This window comes from Lepisma saccharinum, chromosome 4 (assembly GCF_977018435.1).
Source record: "Lepisma saccharinum chromosome 4, izLepSacc3.1, whole genome shotgun sequence".
Lineage (NCBI taxonomy): Eukaryota > Metazoa > Arthropoda > Insecta > Zygentoma > Lepismatidae > Lepisma > Lepisma saccharinum.
Genome location: NC_139232.1, coordinates 60,527,397 through 60,545,568, shown reverse-complemented (window position 1 = coordinate 60,545,568; position 18,172 = coordinate 60,527,397). Strand labels below are relative to the sequence as shown.

Below are 18,172 nucleotides of genomic sequence, written 5' to 3'. Positions count from 1 at the left end.
TATTAATTATGCTGTCTTACGAAGCTATCAGCAACAGCATGCACTGCAATATAAATGAAAGTAAAGTACATTCAGCTGATAATTTACAATGAAAATAAATCAGTAGCCATGGAAAGCACATTACTTGAATTATGTTATATATATATATATATATATATATATATATATATATATATATATATATATATATAACATATAGCATTCCTTTTCTTATTTTTTACATTAGAAGTTAAAACCTGGAACTTTTTAAGTACTTTCTCTCTTTCATAATTATGCCATGCCTTTCAGACATTCACAAAGTCATGTTTATAAAATATAGTGCATGATGATTTACAAAATATATATACATTATACACACACAAAAATTAATGGTAAAAATTATGAAAAATCCACAGAAACGGGTAAGACACAAAAATCAACTATTTACACAATATAGTCTCTTCAGTTCATAATTATTAGTCATGATGCCTAAATAGCAGGAATTAACACATACTTACATTTTCCAAATAAAACAGTACAAGATTAACACTGCAGTAAATGCAGTTACAACACACACATACATCTATAACCTGTGTATAAATTACATTAGGGGGAGATCAACAATCACAAGGGGGGATGCTGCACATTCCTCTCCTCTCTTTACAGTACTTAAAAAGACAGCTGCAGTCCATTTCACAAAATTTCACTCTCCGAGAGTAAACTCAAGATCTTCAATTGCACTCACAACCTCACTTTTTCTCTTCACCTTCTCTAATTGATCTTTCTCTGCATTCTTGAGCTCTCCCGATGTAATCTTCTGTTCTAATGCTTCTATTTCTTTTAGCCTTTTCCTCAAATTTCTCAACCGTTTAGCTGCGTCTGTCGCCACTGGCTGCTGTTCTTTCTTCGAGTCTGTGTCTGGCTCAGGGGATATTTGCACCTTGTTTAATGTTTCAGATAGGTTATCGCCATCTCCACTTGCCTTTGATTTCTTTTTTTTCTTCTTTTTTGAAGATTTAGATGAACCTGAAACATGGAAAAGTTTACAACTAGGGATAAGCAGATACCGATGCTGATGTATCGATCTCGGCTGATACCTTGTTGATTTAAGTCCACTTTATGTGCAGGAAGGCTAATCGGGACAGAACCTACAGTTTAAAGTGGATCTGAACCACTATGTGGCTCCACCGGGTATCAAACCCGGGACCCCTTGATTACAAGGTGATGACGCTACCACTGCACCATCGGGTAGGCCTCGGCTGATACCTTTCTGCCGTTCTGATCGTTCATGCAACACTCTTGTGGACTCAAATCATCTTTAAAGTTACGCAAAATTTGAAGTTTACATTGACTCTGTAGCAATATGAAAGAAATGTATTTCGTGATTACATAACAGGAATTTTTTATATTCTGATGTAATTTTTGAATATTTTATGGCACAGCTCTGATAAATTGATGCTTGTAATTTGAGTTGAATACCCACCCATTAATATTAATCAATATTTTGAACAATTTTCAAGCATCGGTGTGAAACTAAGAGCAGTAGCAGCTCAAAGAGGAGAGCCTGACATGCCTCTATCCTCAGAAAAAGCACATGCTTCGCCAAAATATCGTTAAATTAATACATTTATGGACAAGGTGATTCAATAGTTCAAGCTTAGGGCAACCTTAATTACTGCACGGCATGCCCAGCTGTTCCATACTTTTGCTCCGAGCCAAGCACATTGTGGCCCACATTGATATATGAGCAGAAGCTTGAAAAAATCTCGGTGGCAGTAGGGTGTAGCTATGGTGGTCATAAGACACTAGTTGAGCCAATTTTTGTTTGGCCCGACATGGGAGCTTTTGCATTGTGTTGACATAGTTGAAAACTTTAAGAGAGACGTCGCTAATTCTGACCGATTTGTAATACCTGTTGGAGAAGCAATTCATGACAAAGATACTTTTCTGCCTACTTGAGAAGAACGAACATATCATCTTCCCAAATTTATGTAAATAGATACATCTAAAGGGCTAAAGGACCCTCCAGACTTTTCATTATAGTTTTCTTCCTGAAGAAAAGATATACATATATCCCTTTCTCTCACCCACTCCTCCCCATTCACACAAGTATTGCAAATGGACATATAAAATATTCTGGAAATTTTTTTTTGTAAAAATTAAAATTGCCTAAATATCAAAGGCAACTTACATAACCAGGGGATTTTTGACTTTTATATTTCTTAAAAATCATGTGGAAAATCTATAATTACATATGAATTCTGCTTGGAGATAGAATTCAATTTGTTGCATTGAATTTTACAATTTTTAAATCCACAATTCATTTATCAGATATTGTTTGAGTTTTAACACCAATTATATGTTAGTTGTTGCGTTGGTAACAGAGGTTCTTGATGTGCCACACTGGAGTGGCGGAATTGTAAACAACGCAAGGTAAGAATTCCTGGTTCAACTTGGTATGTCTAATTGTTCAGTATTTTTAGTGAAGTGAAAGTGTCCGACAGTGTGTGAAAGGGATAGTGAGCGAAAATGAATCCAATTAAATTAAAAAAGTTAAACAACTTAGCTGCCCCCTGGCCAGATTTAAACATCAATTAAAGGTAAATGCCCCAGTGCTTGACCATGTACCAGTAATTGACCAGTCATTGTTAAAAGTCAAGAAATTAAACATCAATTAAGGTAAATGCCCCAGTGTTCGACCATATACCAGTATTTGACCAATCATTGTTAAAAGTCAAGAAATCAAACATCAATTATGGTAAATGCCCCAGTGTTCGACCATGTACTAGTAATTGACCAGTCATTGTTAAAAGTCAAGAAACAAGGCAATGTACAAGTCTAGCAATACAAGAAAACATTTGTCAACAGTGTACAACTCCCGACCTCTGTTGTGTGAACAATAGACATGATAACAGAGGACACTACAAAGACAGTGTCCTCTGCTACCTAGTTAACATTGCTGGTAGCACAAATTTTAACTTGTTTTCTTTGTCAATTTTATTGAAGGCAAGTGCAACGTATTTGACAGGTTTTTTTGTTTTCACCATTACTTCAATGTAATGAGCTTGTATATGCATTAATATTTTTGAGAGTTTAAAATGAAAGACTTTGACTAACAAGTTTTTTAACCCTATGTCGAACATTGGGACATACATATTATGAGGGCTCCAAAGTTCAACACCCGTGTCAAATACTGGACACGGTAAATAAATGGAGTGAAAATGAGTCAGGTCTAAAATTCAGCTTCCTACAATACTCGGATCCAGTGTTCGACCACTCCCTGTCAATTACTAGTGTATTATCTGTCAAAGATTGGTGAACATGTTTAGATGTTGTTCACTGACTCAGGGTACTTAACTAAAAAAAAAAAAAAGTAAAGTGCTCCCCTGTGCATAGCACCACGCCATGAAGGCGTATAGGGGGTGTGGGGGTAACGCCCCACACTACACGTCAAAAACTGAGTTTACAGAAAATGAGAGAACGTTCCTTTGGTAAATTTTAAGGCCATCGAGTGTATTGTGGAAGCTAACCTTTAGCACTTGGATGGTCGCTATTATATGTCCTCATGCATGCAGCAACGCTTTTCTTCACTTTTAAAATGCTTGTATTATTTTTCAAGAAAGTAGAAATAGTGTCGATTACTGGGACATGGTATATCGATTACTAGCACAGTCCACTTGTGGGGGTGTCAAATACCAGTGCATTCTCTGCACATTAGAAAAACACAAGTTATGACCACAATTTGCAATGAAACAAATGAAATAAATTCTTTGAAATGTTAAAAGAAGGTTTCATTTCTATGATAACATTTTATTTTTAAGTCAGGTAATTTAAATGTCCAATGTAAAAAATACAAACAGTGATTTGCGTCACTAAGTGGTCAAACACTGGCACATTTACCTCGTATTAAAAAAAAAAAAAGTTGTAATGGTGAGAGGCGTCGAAAGTTTAATAGTCACATATATTTCTTAGAAAGGTTTGAACAGCACGCTACAACATGGGGTGACAGGTTCAAATCCCTGCCTTCGCATGGGTGTGTCCCTTCATCAGTTTCATCATAGCACTCATGCTCATCTATGCAATTGGCCAAAAGTGGAAGCAAAGCAAAGTAAAACAAACCAAATAAATCGATCTTGGGAACACTGAAATTTTGTCTGCATGTAAATTTTAGCACACAAAATTTCATTTAAATTTCCCCTTTTATTAGATTGATTTCAATACTGCAAAATTGATTTCAATATTGCATCCTAAGTGAAAAAAGAAAAATGATAATGTTCAAAAGCAACTCACCTTCTTCTGTCACTACTAAACCAGGAATAACTGTCCTCTGCTGCTGTTCTTTCTTAGCTTTAGCTGCATTAATCACTTCTGGAGACAATCCAACAGGGTATTGCGGTTTATTTTTTGCCCACTGCCTTCCCTTGCTTTCATATCTAGATGGAAAAATAAATAAAACTCTTTCACATAAACAGTAGTATCGTCTATATTTAAATGTAAAACACAGATGTTTATGAAGCCATTATTAATAAAAGATGACTGTTAATTAATTTGTTATATGCAACTCTCTTTGCCTCAATATACACATCTTATTTAGAGGCTATCACACAGAAATCTTATACACAATTTTGAGTGGATGCATTCAACCACCTAGCAGGGACGCAGGATACATCCATCCACCCTCAATACATGTTTTATGGCATATTCTAATATTTATAAGGTACAGAAATGCACATTTTTAATGATAAGAGTGGTTCTACATGCTATGTTTTTCACTCACTGAAACTTATTTGCAATAAAAAGTATTTTAAGAGAACCAAATGGGAAGATATTCATAACATACCTTTGTGTGTTTAGTTTACTTCATCAGCCACTCTTGGCTGATCGCAAATATGAGGATCAGTGATCATTAGATAAAATTGATGACCCTTGTCTGGCCAGGACTCAAAACAGGAACTTTGGTGTGAAGAAAGTTCAAGTTGAGAACTTAACAACTTGGCCACTGAGGTGGCTCCAGATATTTGAAACAAAACAATGCACATAAATGAATTAGTGACGACAAAACTTTTACATTACATGGAAGGAAATATTTGTGAGGTCTGAGATGTTATGTATGCACAAATGCTTCTTACCTCATACACAGAGGTAAATCATCACATGATCTGTTTTCAATAACTACAGTAACAGAATAAAGAAATCACCAGTATTATTACTTTTGCAAACTTGCCAGCTTAACCTAGAAGCATATCATAATTACTTCAGAAGAAATATTTAATTGAGCATCAACAGAGAGTAAAAACAGCATGTCATGGGATAGACCGTAAAAATCTGTCAAGGTCAGGCACGTATTTAGAAATATATTTCGGGGGGAGGGGTTTGAACCAAATGTCTCAAAATAATAATAATGTTAAATTAAAATAATTATCATTATACTAAATAGTATTATTAATTAATATTGTATTTTTATTACATGAATAGGTAAAAAGATGGTACAAGGGTAATGATATAACAGCACGTATTCATTATCTGGGTTGCATGTAGTCAATGTCGGCAAAATTTGGCAGAAACAAATAACCCTTGATTAAACAACAAGAATATCTTCAGTACTTTATTATTTCATTATTTAATTTTAGAAGGTTTTTTTTAGTAAGTCTTTTGGGGGACGAGGGGGATACGTCCTTTGTCAAGGTGAATGGATTTCCCAAATGGAATGCTTACTACATAGTCTCAAGAAAATGTAATATGAAGCTTGACATTTTGTGAAAATGAAAATGAAAATGTATACTCAGTGTAATATGCATACAAAGATTTTTTTAAAGCATATTTTGTCAACATTAAGCTGTACAAAAATATTTCGCACCTTTCCCATGGATTTTTATTATGATGATAAAAAATTTTAAAAAATTGTAGATGAATGAGTGTATCCTGTAAACTGCTGACAGTTGGATATGGGACTCCAAAGATATTAACCAGACTTCAAGCCTACACCGAGAATTTAAGCTTCAAGATAGCTACTTTCAATGCATTTGTTCTCTTCTTATTTTACATAACTTTTCTGCTTCTTTGGCTAATCATAATCATAAAGAGGATGAATGACTACTAGATGAAACCCATGGTGGGGCACTCACATACAAAAATCAAGACTTCAAGTTAGAATATTTGGTGGCGAGACCTTGGGTTGGCATTCAACAAGCTTCGCCACCAGAAGTATGTCAAGTTTGTTCTAAGGCTATTAAATGATCACTAGACCTCGGAGTTTAGGTTTTTAACCTATTTTTTTCCTTTGCAGGTATGTAAGAAATAATAAGTTATGTCAGCGTTAATTAAAAAAAAAAATGCTACGGCTGATGAAGTTTTATAGTGCCTAAAAAAACCTATTTGGCTTGTTAGAACCTATTTTAGGTTTATGCACCTAAATCAAGCCTTTTTTTTAGGTTTTTATATATTTTTAAAGGTTTTACAGGATTTTTATGTCTCACAGGGGCATTTGCTTTCTTTGGTCACGAAAAAATTCAATGACGAACGTGTTTGAAACGTACTCTCTGTCCATTTCCCTTCCTCCAAGTCCATGGCAATTTTTCAAAGCTCTAAACAAAGCAAAATATCTGGTGCCACTGTTACCTGTACAATTCAAAGTGGTCTGATCTGTGTAGTCTTGCTCACTTTGACATCACATCCGTGCTTTGAGGCATTCACGCCTTGCAAACTAACATTTCAGCATTGAAGTTTGACCCACTGACTATGTTTTTGTTGAACGGTTACTTTCAGCATATAAGATGATCCTCTCAGATAAAATTGCGGAGTTTGACTGTGGATAACATGATAGAAGACTTTTGCCTAACTACACGGCGAAGAGTGGATTTTAATAGCAAATTTCCAATGGTAAGTTCTGCCATTGCCATAGGGTTAGGAAACACACATAACGTTATGCAAGATAATGCGGATTTCAGGATATAGGTGTCCCATTTTCATTGCCTAATCAGCATTTTTCAGGAATTTTGAACTATTTTATGTTTTTTTAACTTACTTCAAGATTTTTCGAGCCTAACTTAAGATTTTTAGGACCTATTTTAGGAACCTAAAAGCACACTTTTTAGAACCTAAAAATCAGAGTTCTAATGATCACATAGGCTAATCGGGACTGGTTCTATAGTTTAAATTGTAATTTGAATGACTGTGCAATGTGCGCTTGCCAGGAATCAAGCCAACGACATCTCGTTTTGGCCAATGAAGTAACAAAAAATCAATATAAGAATGTAAGCTATTCTGTACCATAATCTTACTGAGAAACACAGACTCTTTGCCTTTTCATAACATACTATCAGTATATTAATAATAATAATAATGAGGGAAGCTAATTTACATAAACTTATGGCCAAAGTTTTATTTGTTTAATTGCAATTTTATCATGTTACAAATACATTTTTTATGTGGTTCAATTTCGATTTATGTCAGTGTAAATACTATGGAGTTTTAGCAATTACTTGCTGCATGTTTTTGAGAATGGTTTTCCACTGCCATATACTCCTATACAATTTTGTATTTGCTACCAGCTATTCGTTAACTGCTGTATTTAGTTGTTATGGATGTGACTCATCATATGTAAGTCAAATACCATATTTCACCTTCTGACGCAAGCGTGGAATGCTTTCGTGGTTAGGTTAGGCTTGTTATGTCAAAATCTCTTAACATAAACAACAATACATTTAGCCTAACAACGAAAGCATTTAACCTGACATCAGTAGACGAAACATGGCACTTGACTTAGGTGTGCTTAGACCCCCCCCCCCACCCCCGGAACCAGGGAATAACATTAGTAGCTTGTGTGTGGAAGGCCTCATCAATGCATGCCAGGGATATTTGCGCTACATTCCTCTTAGAACACTTTTCTATAAATTGGATTTTTCCGACCAGCAAACTGTACTAATTACTTTCATGAAGCTTCCAATTTACTTCCACAATCATTCCTACTAGTCTACGATATTTCCTCTTTTTTCTATGAATGAATAATGCCTTGTCCATGAAAAGCACGGATACTTGTGTAAGGTAAATTTAAAGTTTTTATTTTCGACCACAAACACCAGCTTTTGGAAATCCAAACAGTGCCAATTACTTTCAAGAAGGTTCAAATTTAGTGTGACAATCATTACCATTCCGTGGTAATCAGTCTCTGTCCTAGAAGACTGAAAAAATCATTAAAGAATCGGAGCCTTTACCGAACTAACTTTATTTCCTTTTACGTAGAATTCAAAATGTCCTTTGTTGTAGACATTCATGGAAAGTTACAGAATTTGCAAATTATTTCTATAATCCAGATGTTTTCTAAGAACTCAAAACAGTATGAAAAAAAAAATACTTGGGTCCATCGTGAAATCCTCCATTCTCGATTTCGCGAGGGAATTTTTTTGGAAAGGAAGATTGTGTGTTGCAAATTGTGAAAAACAAAATTCTCGAGCGCGGAAACAAATATTTACGAGTGTAGAGCTGTTGAAAGTGGAGATACAGCCGTTTAAAGTTGCGAGGTGGAAGTCTACTTGCAGCCACCCGTACCGATGGATATATAACAGTCGCTTTTTCAGGGCTAAACAAAAAAATTCATAAAAATTGCCCCCTGATTCTGGGCTCCGCCCCTGGGGTAATTGACCTACCGCTACCGTGGCCCGCCTAGCTCCGCTCCGGCTACCCGCCTTTTTCTCTCGAGTCCCTTTAAAGGCATGTCCTCTATATCCTTCATGCGCTGAATGTCTGTCAACCTCATCTTTAGTTCTGCTTCGTTTCTGAACTGGATGTCACACAAATCAATTCCAATCTGTAAAATCTCCTACATGCCAATACATCATACAAATAACATATTGCAAATTATCCCATTCCACAAGTCATTCATAAGAAAAAAAAATGTGTAGGTGTGCGCCTGTGACATGAATCCATTATGGAAGCCCTGAAAAATCGTAATGACATTATGTAGGCAAGGAATTTTAATATTACAAAAATGTAAGTTTCGTAGCACGCAGATCTCTAAAAATGTCGGTACCAGTTTCATAGATCGGAGACACATTAAAATCGGATATTTTGTGTTTCGCATGGCTCGTACTTACCAATTGTGTATTGCGGAACATAGTTCAAGGTGCCATAATGCTTTTTACACACAAAAAAAACACAATTTTTCACATAGAGAGTAATTTCTTTGACTCCTTTTTTCGCTTCCATAACACAGAATATGGTGGGCAAATCTGACTTCCGTAGTGGGCATGCAGTGTTTCCAACATCCTTCACCGAAAAAGACCTACTATCGTGTTCGTCACTTGTGCAAATTGTACATTATGCACGGGTAACTGATGGATAGCCTCATGAACCATACACAGATAGCCCCACAAACCGTTATGGTAGCTGACCGATAGCCCCATGAACAATTTCTGATATGGTTAGGCTGCGGTGGCTCAGTCGGTAACGCGTCTGACTACCATGCTCTAGGTCCCGGGTTCGATCCCCGGCCGGTTCAAATCCGGGAACTTTTCTAACGTTGGAAGCGGCCCCGGCGCCCACCCAGCGTCGAATAACATGGGTACCTGGGGGAAACCCTGGGGGGTAAAGGCAGTCAGGGGCGTGATGCTGATCACATCACCCCCACTCACGACCGGATCAAGAAAGTGTGGGGCGTTACCCCCACACCCGCTATACGCCTTCATGTCATGGTGCTTAGCACAGGGGAAAACTTTACCTTTTTTTTTAGGTTAGGTTTGGTTACGTTAGACAAGCATAGTAAAAAAAGGGGGGGGGTGTTTGAAACACTGACAGCGGCTTACGTCATCAAACATACGCAACATCCGGTTGTCGTAGGGCAAGCAAATGAAAGCAATGGCAATTGTGCGTCAATGAGATATTTCTCTTGAAAAATACATGATTTCCTGGTCAAATATATTCCACGATGAAAGAAAATGGTACTAATTTACTATTCAGATTTCTTCATTTTTACACAAGAAACTACTTACGGTAATAACTTCCTGTAGCAATGTCTAACATCTGGAAGGTGTTTTGTGTGATGTGGGAATGCTTCATAGCGTAAATTCATGTTCTTTGTTGAAAATTAATTCTCCGATGGACAATAGCCTTTGGCGCGTACACCTTCATACATCATCACGTGTCGTGATTGTGTTTTGTTCATGTTCATTGGGTATCCAGTGTTTGCAACGAAAGTTAGAAACATGTCGTAGATGTGTGGTGAAATTCGTACCGGGTGTGGAAGATCCAGTGGATTTTTTAATTTAATTGAACAGGGGATCGTGAAGAAAGGAAAGGAATGTCGAGAATGTGGCAGTGAATGTAAGCTACTCGTTAGAAGGAATTGACTGTGGGTATATGCCTAATATGGCATGTCGTGGATGCATGGTGAAATTCAGGTAAGTTTTCTGTATCCTGGAAATGGATTTCTTCAAATTTAAAAGATTGGGGCTCATTTGAGGGCAGGTGACTCCGGCCAATTTCTAACATGCATTTGACAGGGAGATAGCTGGGTAGACGGAGCAGAGGTAGGGGGCGGTAGGTCAATTACCCCAGGGACGGAGCCTGGAATCTGTGGAAAATTTGGACTCAAAAATTTCAAACGAAAATCATTTTTTAATTTAAATTTCCCACAGATTCCGGGACGGATAGCCCCAAAAACCATTCACGGATAGCACCACGAAACATTACAATTTTCTTCATAAAACAATGCGAAAAAGTTTTAAAAAAAAATTGGATCAGATGAGCTTTGTTCACGGGTATTTCTTGGGTTCCGAAGGTTGAAACACTGCATAACGAATAAAAATCGACAAAAGACAAGCACGAAGCGTGATTATGTAGGAAAGTGTACGCACTATATTGTGTCTCAGTCAAGCGAAAATACTACGGGAGAGAAATACTCGTAATGTTTAAAATTGCAATTACTTTGATCAAAAAAACGTCAATACACATTAAGGAATGTTCCGTGAAGCAGATAAGTACGTGTCAAAAATTGACGAAACGAAGAAGTTCTAGGTGTCCGACGGATAGCAAATTTTTACCAAGAAAATACCTCGACGAACGTTGTAAACCTTGGAGAAACTCATTTTCGTAAGTAGTTTCTTGTGTAAAATTGAAGAAATGTGTCTCCGATGTATAAAACTGTTACACAAATGTGCTTCCGCGCTAGTTAAAAACACTCTTTCTTAGAAGAAACTTCATTTTGGACAAAAAAATTTGAAATGTGCTAGAAATCGAGGGTGGAGGATTTCACGATGCAGCCAATTACTTATTCATGAAAGTTTTTACAGTGCACTTACAGTGGAACTTCTTCCTGGGGTACATAGCCATCCCTAACACGCCTAGGTTTTCTCCATGACCCATCAGGACGTTGACTAGCAGGGATAAATGTAGCACCTAAAAACAAAACATATTATATAGTAAGGAAATTTCCAAGCTTACACAAACAAAATTACGTAAAAATAATGGTATTCAGAATTTTTGTTTTTAAATAATGGGCCTTCCTGTTTCTGGAATTTCCCCCTTTTGTTATTGGAATCAACGTTCCTAGCTTATACACAATCACAATATTTATGCAATGGAAATTAGAATTAAAGGATGTGTTGTTTTGATTTTTATGCAATCCTTGGCTTGAATATTTTGTGTGTATACTTCTAAAAATGACGTTATTATCATAAATAATATTTAACATAGGATTTATGATTAACGATTTCGTAACAACTTGATGCCATTATTCAAATCGCAAATAACGACGAAAAGGCTTAAATATTTATTTTTAATATACAATGATAAACAAACCCGAATCATCCTTCACGTACGCAGACGCCATCTTGAAGACAAGACACAGCATATAGAATCATATCATAGCACAGACGATAATAGCGGACAATAGTCTGTGAGCACCTGATCGAGATGCAAACACGATTTCACTTATCGCACAAGCCGCATCCAACATCCGTGCTTTTCACCTTCTCTGCAGTTTTCCAGGGCTTGAGTAAGGGTGTGCGGGAAATAATTTTTTTGGTCGGGACGGGAATGTTTTTTAATCCCTACATTCGGGACAGGAAAAATTCGAAATTTCCCTAAGCTCTGAAAATCTCGAATGCTACATGTCATTTTCAACTTAAGTGATTTTTTTGCATTTCTGGAATAAAAACAAACAATTTTCGATAAATTCCAGACACTTGCAATGCAGATAACGTCGAGAATTAACAACTTTTTTAAAATGACTATTCGGTATTTCCTGACTGCTCGGGATCCCGAAAAGTCGGGAAGTCATTTCCCGAAGTCGAGATCGGGACGGGATTTATTTTCCCAATCCATATCCCGACTTTTTGGGATCCCGCAGACCCCTAGCCTTCACCAACAATCTTATGCTACTTATGCTAAGATATCTAAACCATAACGTTCTTTCCCGTCGCTTTCTAGTGTCATCGAAGTTGTCCGAATCTAGATACAGCCTTAGTAGTCAGTCCTCATTTTGTTATATTTTCCTGCCTTTGACGTTCTTCTTCTTAGGAATGGGCCTCCCCGATGGCGCAGTGGTAGCGTCGTCACCTTTTAATCAAGGGGTTCTGGGGTTGGATACCCGGTGGAGGCACTTGGCATAGTGAGCGGATCCCACTTTAAACTGTAGGTCCAGTCCAGATTCGTCTTACTGTGCATAAAGTGGACTTAAAACACCAAATCAATCAACCAATCAATCTTCTTAGGAATGATGGGTCAAAGGGGGTGGGTGAGTTATGAGTCCACCAACAGCCCTTGGGCACGCCACTGACTGTCAGTACTCAGCAGTGATGTTATGATGTCACATATTTATTGTCTACTGAACAAGCTACGCTCAGCACTAAATATAACCTGCCTAATCTATTCACATGTTAATTTCTGCAGAACACGAAAATGCGAGCCTCACGGTCACCCGTAGTTTCTCGACTCGACCCTTCTATGGCGAGTAGCTGTTTACACGATTTCTAGTCGACTCTACCAACGTGGGATAGTGGCTGCAGCTGTTTGGTGCTGTTTGGTGCCCATCGACGTCGTTGGCGGTTTAAGAAAAAAAAAAAACAACTCTGAAAAGGTTTATACATTTTTTTACGAGAAATGAATATAATAATGAAGAGAACATGTCTAGAAAGAAAACTAACTTCCTTAATTTTTCTATTTTCAATCGTTCTTGGTTGTACCGTTGTACGTAAAATGTACATTCTTTATTTGCAATTTTACTTCTCCTACGCCAAATACATCAAGTGCCATCTCCTGCACTTATAGCCTCATACGGTCGTAGTTTGTTTTGTTTGTTCCTATAATCGACACAAATTCCATGGACACTTAAGCAAACTCACAACACTCTACGACAGCACAGACTCTGTACTCTCCTCAGAAAGCGTTTACATTGATAGAGTGATCTGTCGAGTTTACGCGCGAGTGAACAAATCAATGGGGAAGGAAGCAACCCTGTCAAGTCTGTCCACTCGATTGTCCTGACTACTGGAGCGAGTACTGGCTCCAGTACTCTCCCCAGTTGTTTACACGAGGAGAGTAGCTCGCTTTAAGATACTCGCTCCAGCTACTCTTTCGTCTTCACAGCCAATGTAAACCAGGCTTCAGGGCCGGGATACTGACCGGGGCTCCGGCCTTGTGTGGTAGGGGGTATCCAAACCGGGAAATCCTCTTTTGATTAGTTCCAAAACCTTATTTCTGATTACATTGTTTCTTTGAGTTAACTGTTAATATTTGTAAGTCCACTTTATGCACAGAAAAGCTAATCGGGACTGAGCCAATAGTTTATAATGGGATCCGAACCTCTATGTGCCTCCATCTGCCGTTAAAAGAGTTGGATTAATTGAAGTTACTGCTGCTAATTAAGTACATTGCAAAATCATGATGCAATTCAAGTTAAGAGATTACTGTTAATTTGATGTTATTATGTACGTATTAAATAAACACATACCTACAATAAAAGTATCCTTTAACAGTAAGACTGAAGTATTTTCAAAGTAAGGTCATTGTGTTTTGTCATTAACGCCATAAATACACAATATTGTCATGCTTTTAATTGGGGGAAGGCGGAAAGTTGTAAAATAAATCAAATCAATCGATCAATGAAGAATCGCCGACTACAACTTTTCTAGGCCGAAGATTCAATGTGATTGAATATTGTGCATATTTGTTGTGTAGTAAGTGATAAGGTCAGTGGCAGTCAATTAATACTTCTAAAGATGTCCGTTATTTACAGTGCGTTCATTTGGCTCGAGAAAGCGCGTGACTGCAGACGGCGCGGCATGGCGCGGGGATGCCGGCATTTTCGACCCGTGACGTCCCGCTTATTCTATCTACGGGTCTGTGTAATGATAGGCCGGCCATTACGATTAACGATTTCTTCGGGCGCCCTCTTAAAAAAAATTGCCACCGCCCTCTTGGCAGTCCCAGTCCGGCCCTGGTAGTCAGTGTGCTGTTGTCATGTTGGGCTGACGCTCTCTCCCTCGGATTACAATATTTTATATTTCTATGTTATTATTCTATATACTAACACTTGATACTTTTTAATACTTTGTATTGTACTTTCCTTTAAACATATAAAATTACAAAATAACAACAGAAACTCTGTACGAATGAATAAAGCGTTAAAAATACTTATCCCATTTACTAACTTTCCTAAGTAACTCACATGACAAAGTTTCAGATGATAAAAATTTAATGTCGACGCCAAGAGGAGAGGAGGCGATCGCACCGTTACAGCCTCGTGTGAACAAGTAAGAAATTATGTTTTAGCGCAAATTCGCATTTTTTTTTTTCGTGACTTTACCCCAAGGAAATATATGCCACGTCTATTATTTTGCCACTCATTCTTTCTGCTTTTACTCTAGCTATAACAGTGACATACGGTGACCTCGGCGCTTGGGGTAGCAACGGAATGAGTAATTTTTAAAGCATTGCGGGCAATCGCCAACCCCAAACACAAATGCATAGAATGCAGTGTTGTTTCAATACATACGAAATAATTTAGCTGTTTCAATGGAACTGATTTTATTTATCTGTATCCATGTCTGCAATTCCTGTAACTGAATCTTCTATAAAGTTTCACTTAAAAAAATTAGTCACAATTTGCATCCATTTGTATTGTTGTAGATCAATTCTTACTCTCGCAATTAAATAGCTAGAACAGAGATGCTAAATTAACAAATCCCAACTCGAAAGGGATATCAAGGGGTCATAACCAAAATTCGGGCTTAATTCTCTTTTTTTTTTTTAAAAAAAAAAAGAAAGTCATTATATTTTTATTTCACCATTTTTCTGCCAATATTAACATTAAAAATACTTTTTCAGCAGCCTGACCTCCGTCAAAAACATTCTGCTGCGGCCTATGCACGTTTTTACGTAATGCTTACAAAAAGAAGAAACTCTTTCCAGAAATTTGTCCGTACACAAAATACTTACTTTCTCATTTCATAAATAATCAGACTTGAAGCCACATGAGTATCGTGCTATTGTACAGTCACCGGCAATAAGAATGGGACAACAAGATCCCGAAAAACTGGCTTCTCTGCAAGGCGATACATGTGTTGCCTAACTTTACGGCGGTGGTAGAAGTTGCCATTAACAATTGGCTATAGCCGTAGGGAAGCGAGGGTTTCTGGATATAGGTGTCCCATTTTTATTGCCGGTGACTGTACATAAATCTAATGTGTAAAATTGATGGTGGAAAGTAAATATTGCAATTTCTCCCCCGAGTATCTCGGACGAAATAAAAGGAAACCGAGGAAGATGAATCCTCTATCTGTTCCAAGACTAGCTGCGGGTGGAAGGCGAGGGGCTGGGATGGAAATATTCCATTTTCCTTTCAGCGGCTGTCTCTACCTGAAACTGATCAAGCGGTCGAAAAGCCTGATAGAGTAGCTCCTTCCAGCCTGCCTGCTGAGGGCACCAAGGGGTGAGAAGTCGCTTATGAACTGTGGCTTCGACAAGACAATAAACATTGCGATTTGAAAATAATTAGAGATGTGAGACTTATTGATCTATCACTGTTAGACTCGCTACTCCTCTGTGCACGTCACTGAACAATAAGTGTATTTCAAAGTAAAATGCGGGCATAGCATTCCAGCGATTCTCCTTGTGATTTGCTCTTTCTGTTACCTAGATCAGAGGCGCAACCACGATTTTTTTTTGGGGGGGGGTGAAGTACTAGGAGGATAAACGTGATTGTCATTATTAATGGCATATACTATTATTATTATTATTATTGGGATTTTTCCTGGTATTTTTTCAATACTTTCAATTTCACATTAGCTAATAATGGAAAACAAGCACACAAACTGTATTTTTGAAAGACAAAAATGACGAATATAATTCTTTTTGTACATTTTCATGTAGAACGTATGTTTTTCACATATGCAACATGACGCAACGTAAAGTAAGAGAATACACATGCAACATGTTAACACTAAATTGTGAACGTATTCAATGATTCTTTAATATACACTCTATATGTGCTATTTAAATACATTATATAATCAATTCATCCACCTCATAACCGACCAACAGCAAAAATGAGGTACATTTTTTCTCACATGTGTGTGCTACATTTCCTCAAAACAATTGTCCATGCATTTAAAACTGTTTAGCAGCAACAGTCTGAAGGTCTTACTTCTCTCTCTGTAATTTACAATGCATTGCGAGCAAGAACTTTTTTAGATCTAATTTTTGCAAACTGAAAACCATATTGGTTTAATAGGGCGTAAATAATTTCACGGGGCGCCATGGCATTTTCTCCTTTACAACTTTTTTCATTTACATGTAGATCATTCTGTGCCCAGGTCCGATTCCCGCCGGCCCCTAGCTACCGGCTATAAACTTGATAAGACTGTAAGACAGCAAAGCGAGCAAGAAAATTTTACGAAACGTATTTTTATTTGCATAAAATTTGAATTCGAGAGGGGGGAATTGCCCTTCTGTGCCCCTCCTGCAGGTGCTCTTGGTCGTCTTGAAGAAAAATGCAAGAAATATTTGAAAACTAATTCCATCTTGAGTATCATTTTGTCCTGCTATTCTTAGATTCTGCTTAGCCTTGCTTTTTCTTTACTTCATTGTTTGCCCCCCCCCCAGAATTGGTTTCCATCGAAGGTTGAGGGGTGCAATTACCCCTCCCCCTACCACTGGCCAAGATAGCCTATTTGCGATAGTTTCATGGCACAGTAAACCTATTTTCTATCACAAATATCTACACAACATCGAGAGCAAAGCACACAAAAATTCGTTTGAATGTTTTCAGATTCACATATTTTTTTTCAGAATTCGGGATATAATTACGGTCTTTAAGAAGGGGAGAAATTTTCGAAAAAGACTACGCGGCCGCGGGACAATGGTCCAGCGCGGCCTTTAAGATATAATGAAAGTGATTGTAAAATTGTAGGTATGATCTAACTGGAACAGTCAAGTGTAAATTGTCGGTTAGGTTAGGGACTTTCTGAAAAACACGGGGAAATTCCCACAACTTACACCTTATCATTATAAACAAACTTGCATCGTGAATGGCCTTTAAATGTTTACCATTACCTGGTCTGGCTCGTCCGCAAAAAGGAATTTAAATTAAAAGAACTTATTGGGTGTGCTCTAACGATTCCGTTACAGTAGTTTTGTCCTGACTGTACATATACTAAATAAATGTAAGGAAAGATACAGCATGGATTGTCAGGTCAAAGTAAAGAAATAATAAATAAATTTATTCAACTTTTTAAAGTTTCTTTTGTTTTAGGATGAATGACAGTATTTTAAATATAAAATAAATGTAAATATCTGGATTGGAATCTGTATCTGGATAAGATCGAGACTGTACTCACAGTTGGAGACCTGGTCTGAACTTCTGAAGTTATTCCCGCTGAGAATCGAACGGGAAACCAGTTGATCACGATGCGTCGGCATCTCTTTTGAGCGAACTTCAGCGGAAGTACGAAGCCCTCTGCCGCCTAAAGTGGAAACTCGGAAATCGATAAACTATGTTTTCGTGGGCAGACAGCTGGATCTTCGATTCATGGTTGTGTTGGCGGGAGTGGACGCTGGAAGGAAGTGCTTCGAGGCTTCGCACTTAAATCTGCATTTCCGCTGACGACAACAAACTAGCGTCTACCAAGGACAAGCTGCGTTCGATTTGTGAGTATTATGCTGTATGTTTACTGCATGTTGTTGCAATATTCGCTTGCTT

General features: G+C 37.6%; 2 protein-coding genes across 3 annotated transcripts in view; one reads left to right on the top strand and one right to left on the bottom strand.

Moving 5' to 3' along the window:
* Window positions 1-669: 669 nt before the first annotated feature.
* Window positions 670-18,079, bottom strand: Pym (partner of Y14 and mago). 2 transcript variants are annotated; one of them, XM_083120569.1, is made up of 4 exons: window positions 17,811-18,079; window positions 11,274-11,370; window positions 4,270-4,412; window positions 670-1,005 (listed from the first exon to the last, which is right to left on the bottom strand). In XM_083120569.1, exons 1-4 carry the CDS (start codon window positions 17,890-17,892, stop codon window positions 683-685), a joined length of 645 nt encoding a protein of 214 aa, XP_082976695.1. In that variant the 5' UTR covers window positions 17,893-18,079; the 3' UTR covers window positions 670-682. The 2 variants fall into 2 exon arrangements, with proteins under 2 accessions (XP_082976695.1, XP_082976696.1); XM_083120570.1 differs by lacking the exon at window positions 17,811-18,079 and adding an exon at window positions 11,773-11,809.
* Window positions 17,860-18,172, top strand: part of LOC145986493 (cationic amino acid transporter 4) — a 46,519-nt gene continuing 46,206 nt past the window's right edge. The window contains exon 1 of the mRNA XM_083120567.1: window positions 17,860-18,120. The gene's annotated coding sequence lies outside the window, so the exon portion shown is untranslated. The remainder of the gene's footprint in view (window positions 18,121-18,172) is intronic.

What these genes read in the sequence shown, in the direction of transcription:
- Pym (XM_083120569.1), bottom strand. Translation starts at nt 17,892, where the DNA reads ATGCCGACGCATCGTGATCAACTGGTTTCCCGTTCGATTCTCAGCGGG. An exon ending in CCCCAGGAAGAAGTTCCACT is followed by an intron (nt 4,413 to 11,273) that starts GTAAGTGCACTG and finishes TTTTCCATCTAG; the next exon opens with ATATGAAAGCAAGGGAAGGC. An exon ending in TTTAGTAGTGACAGAAGAAG is followed by an intron (nt 1,006 to 4,269) that starts GTGAGTTGCTTT and finishes TCCATGTTTCAG; the next exon opens with GTTCATCTAAATCTTCAAAA.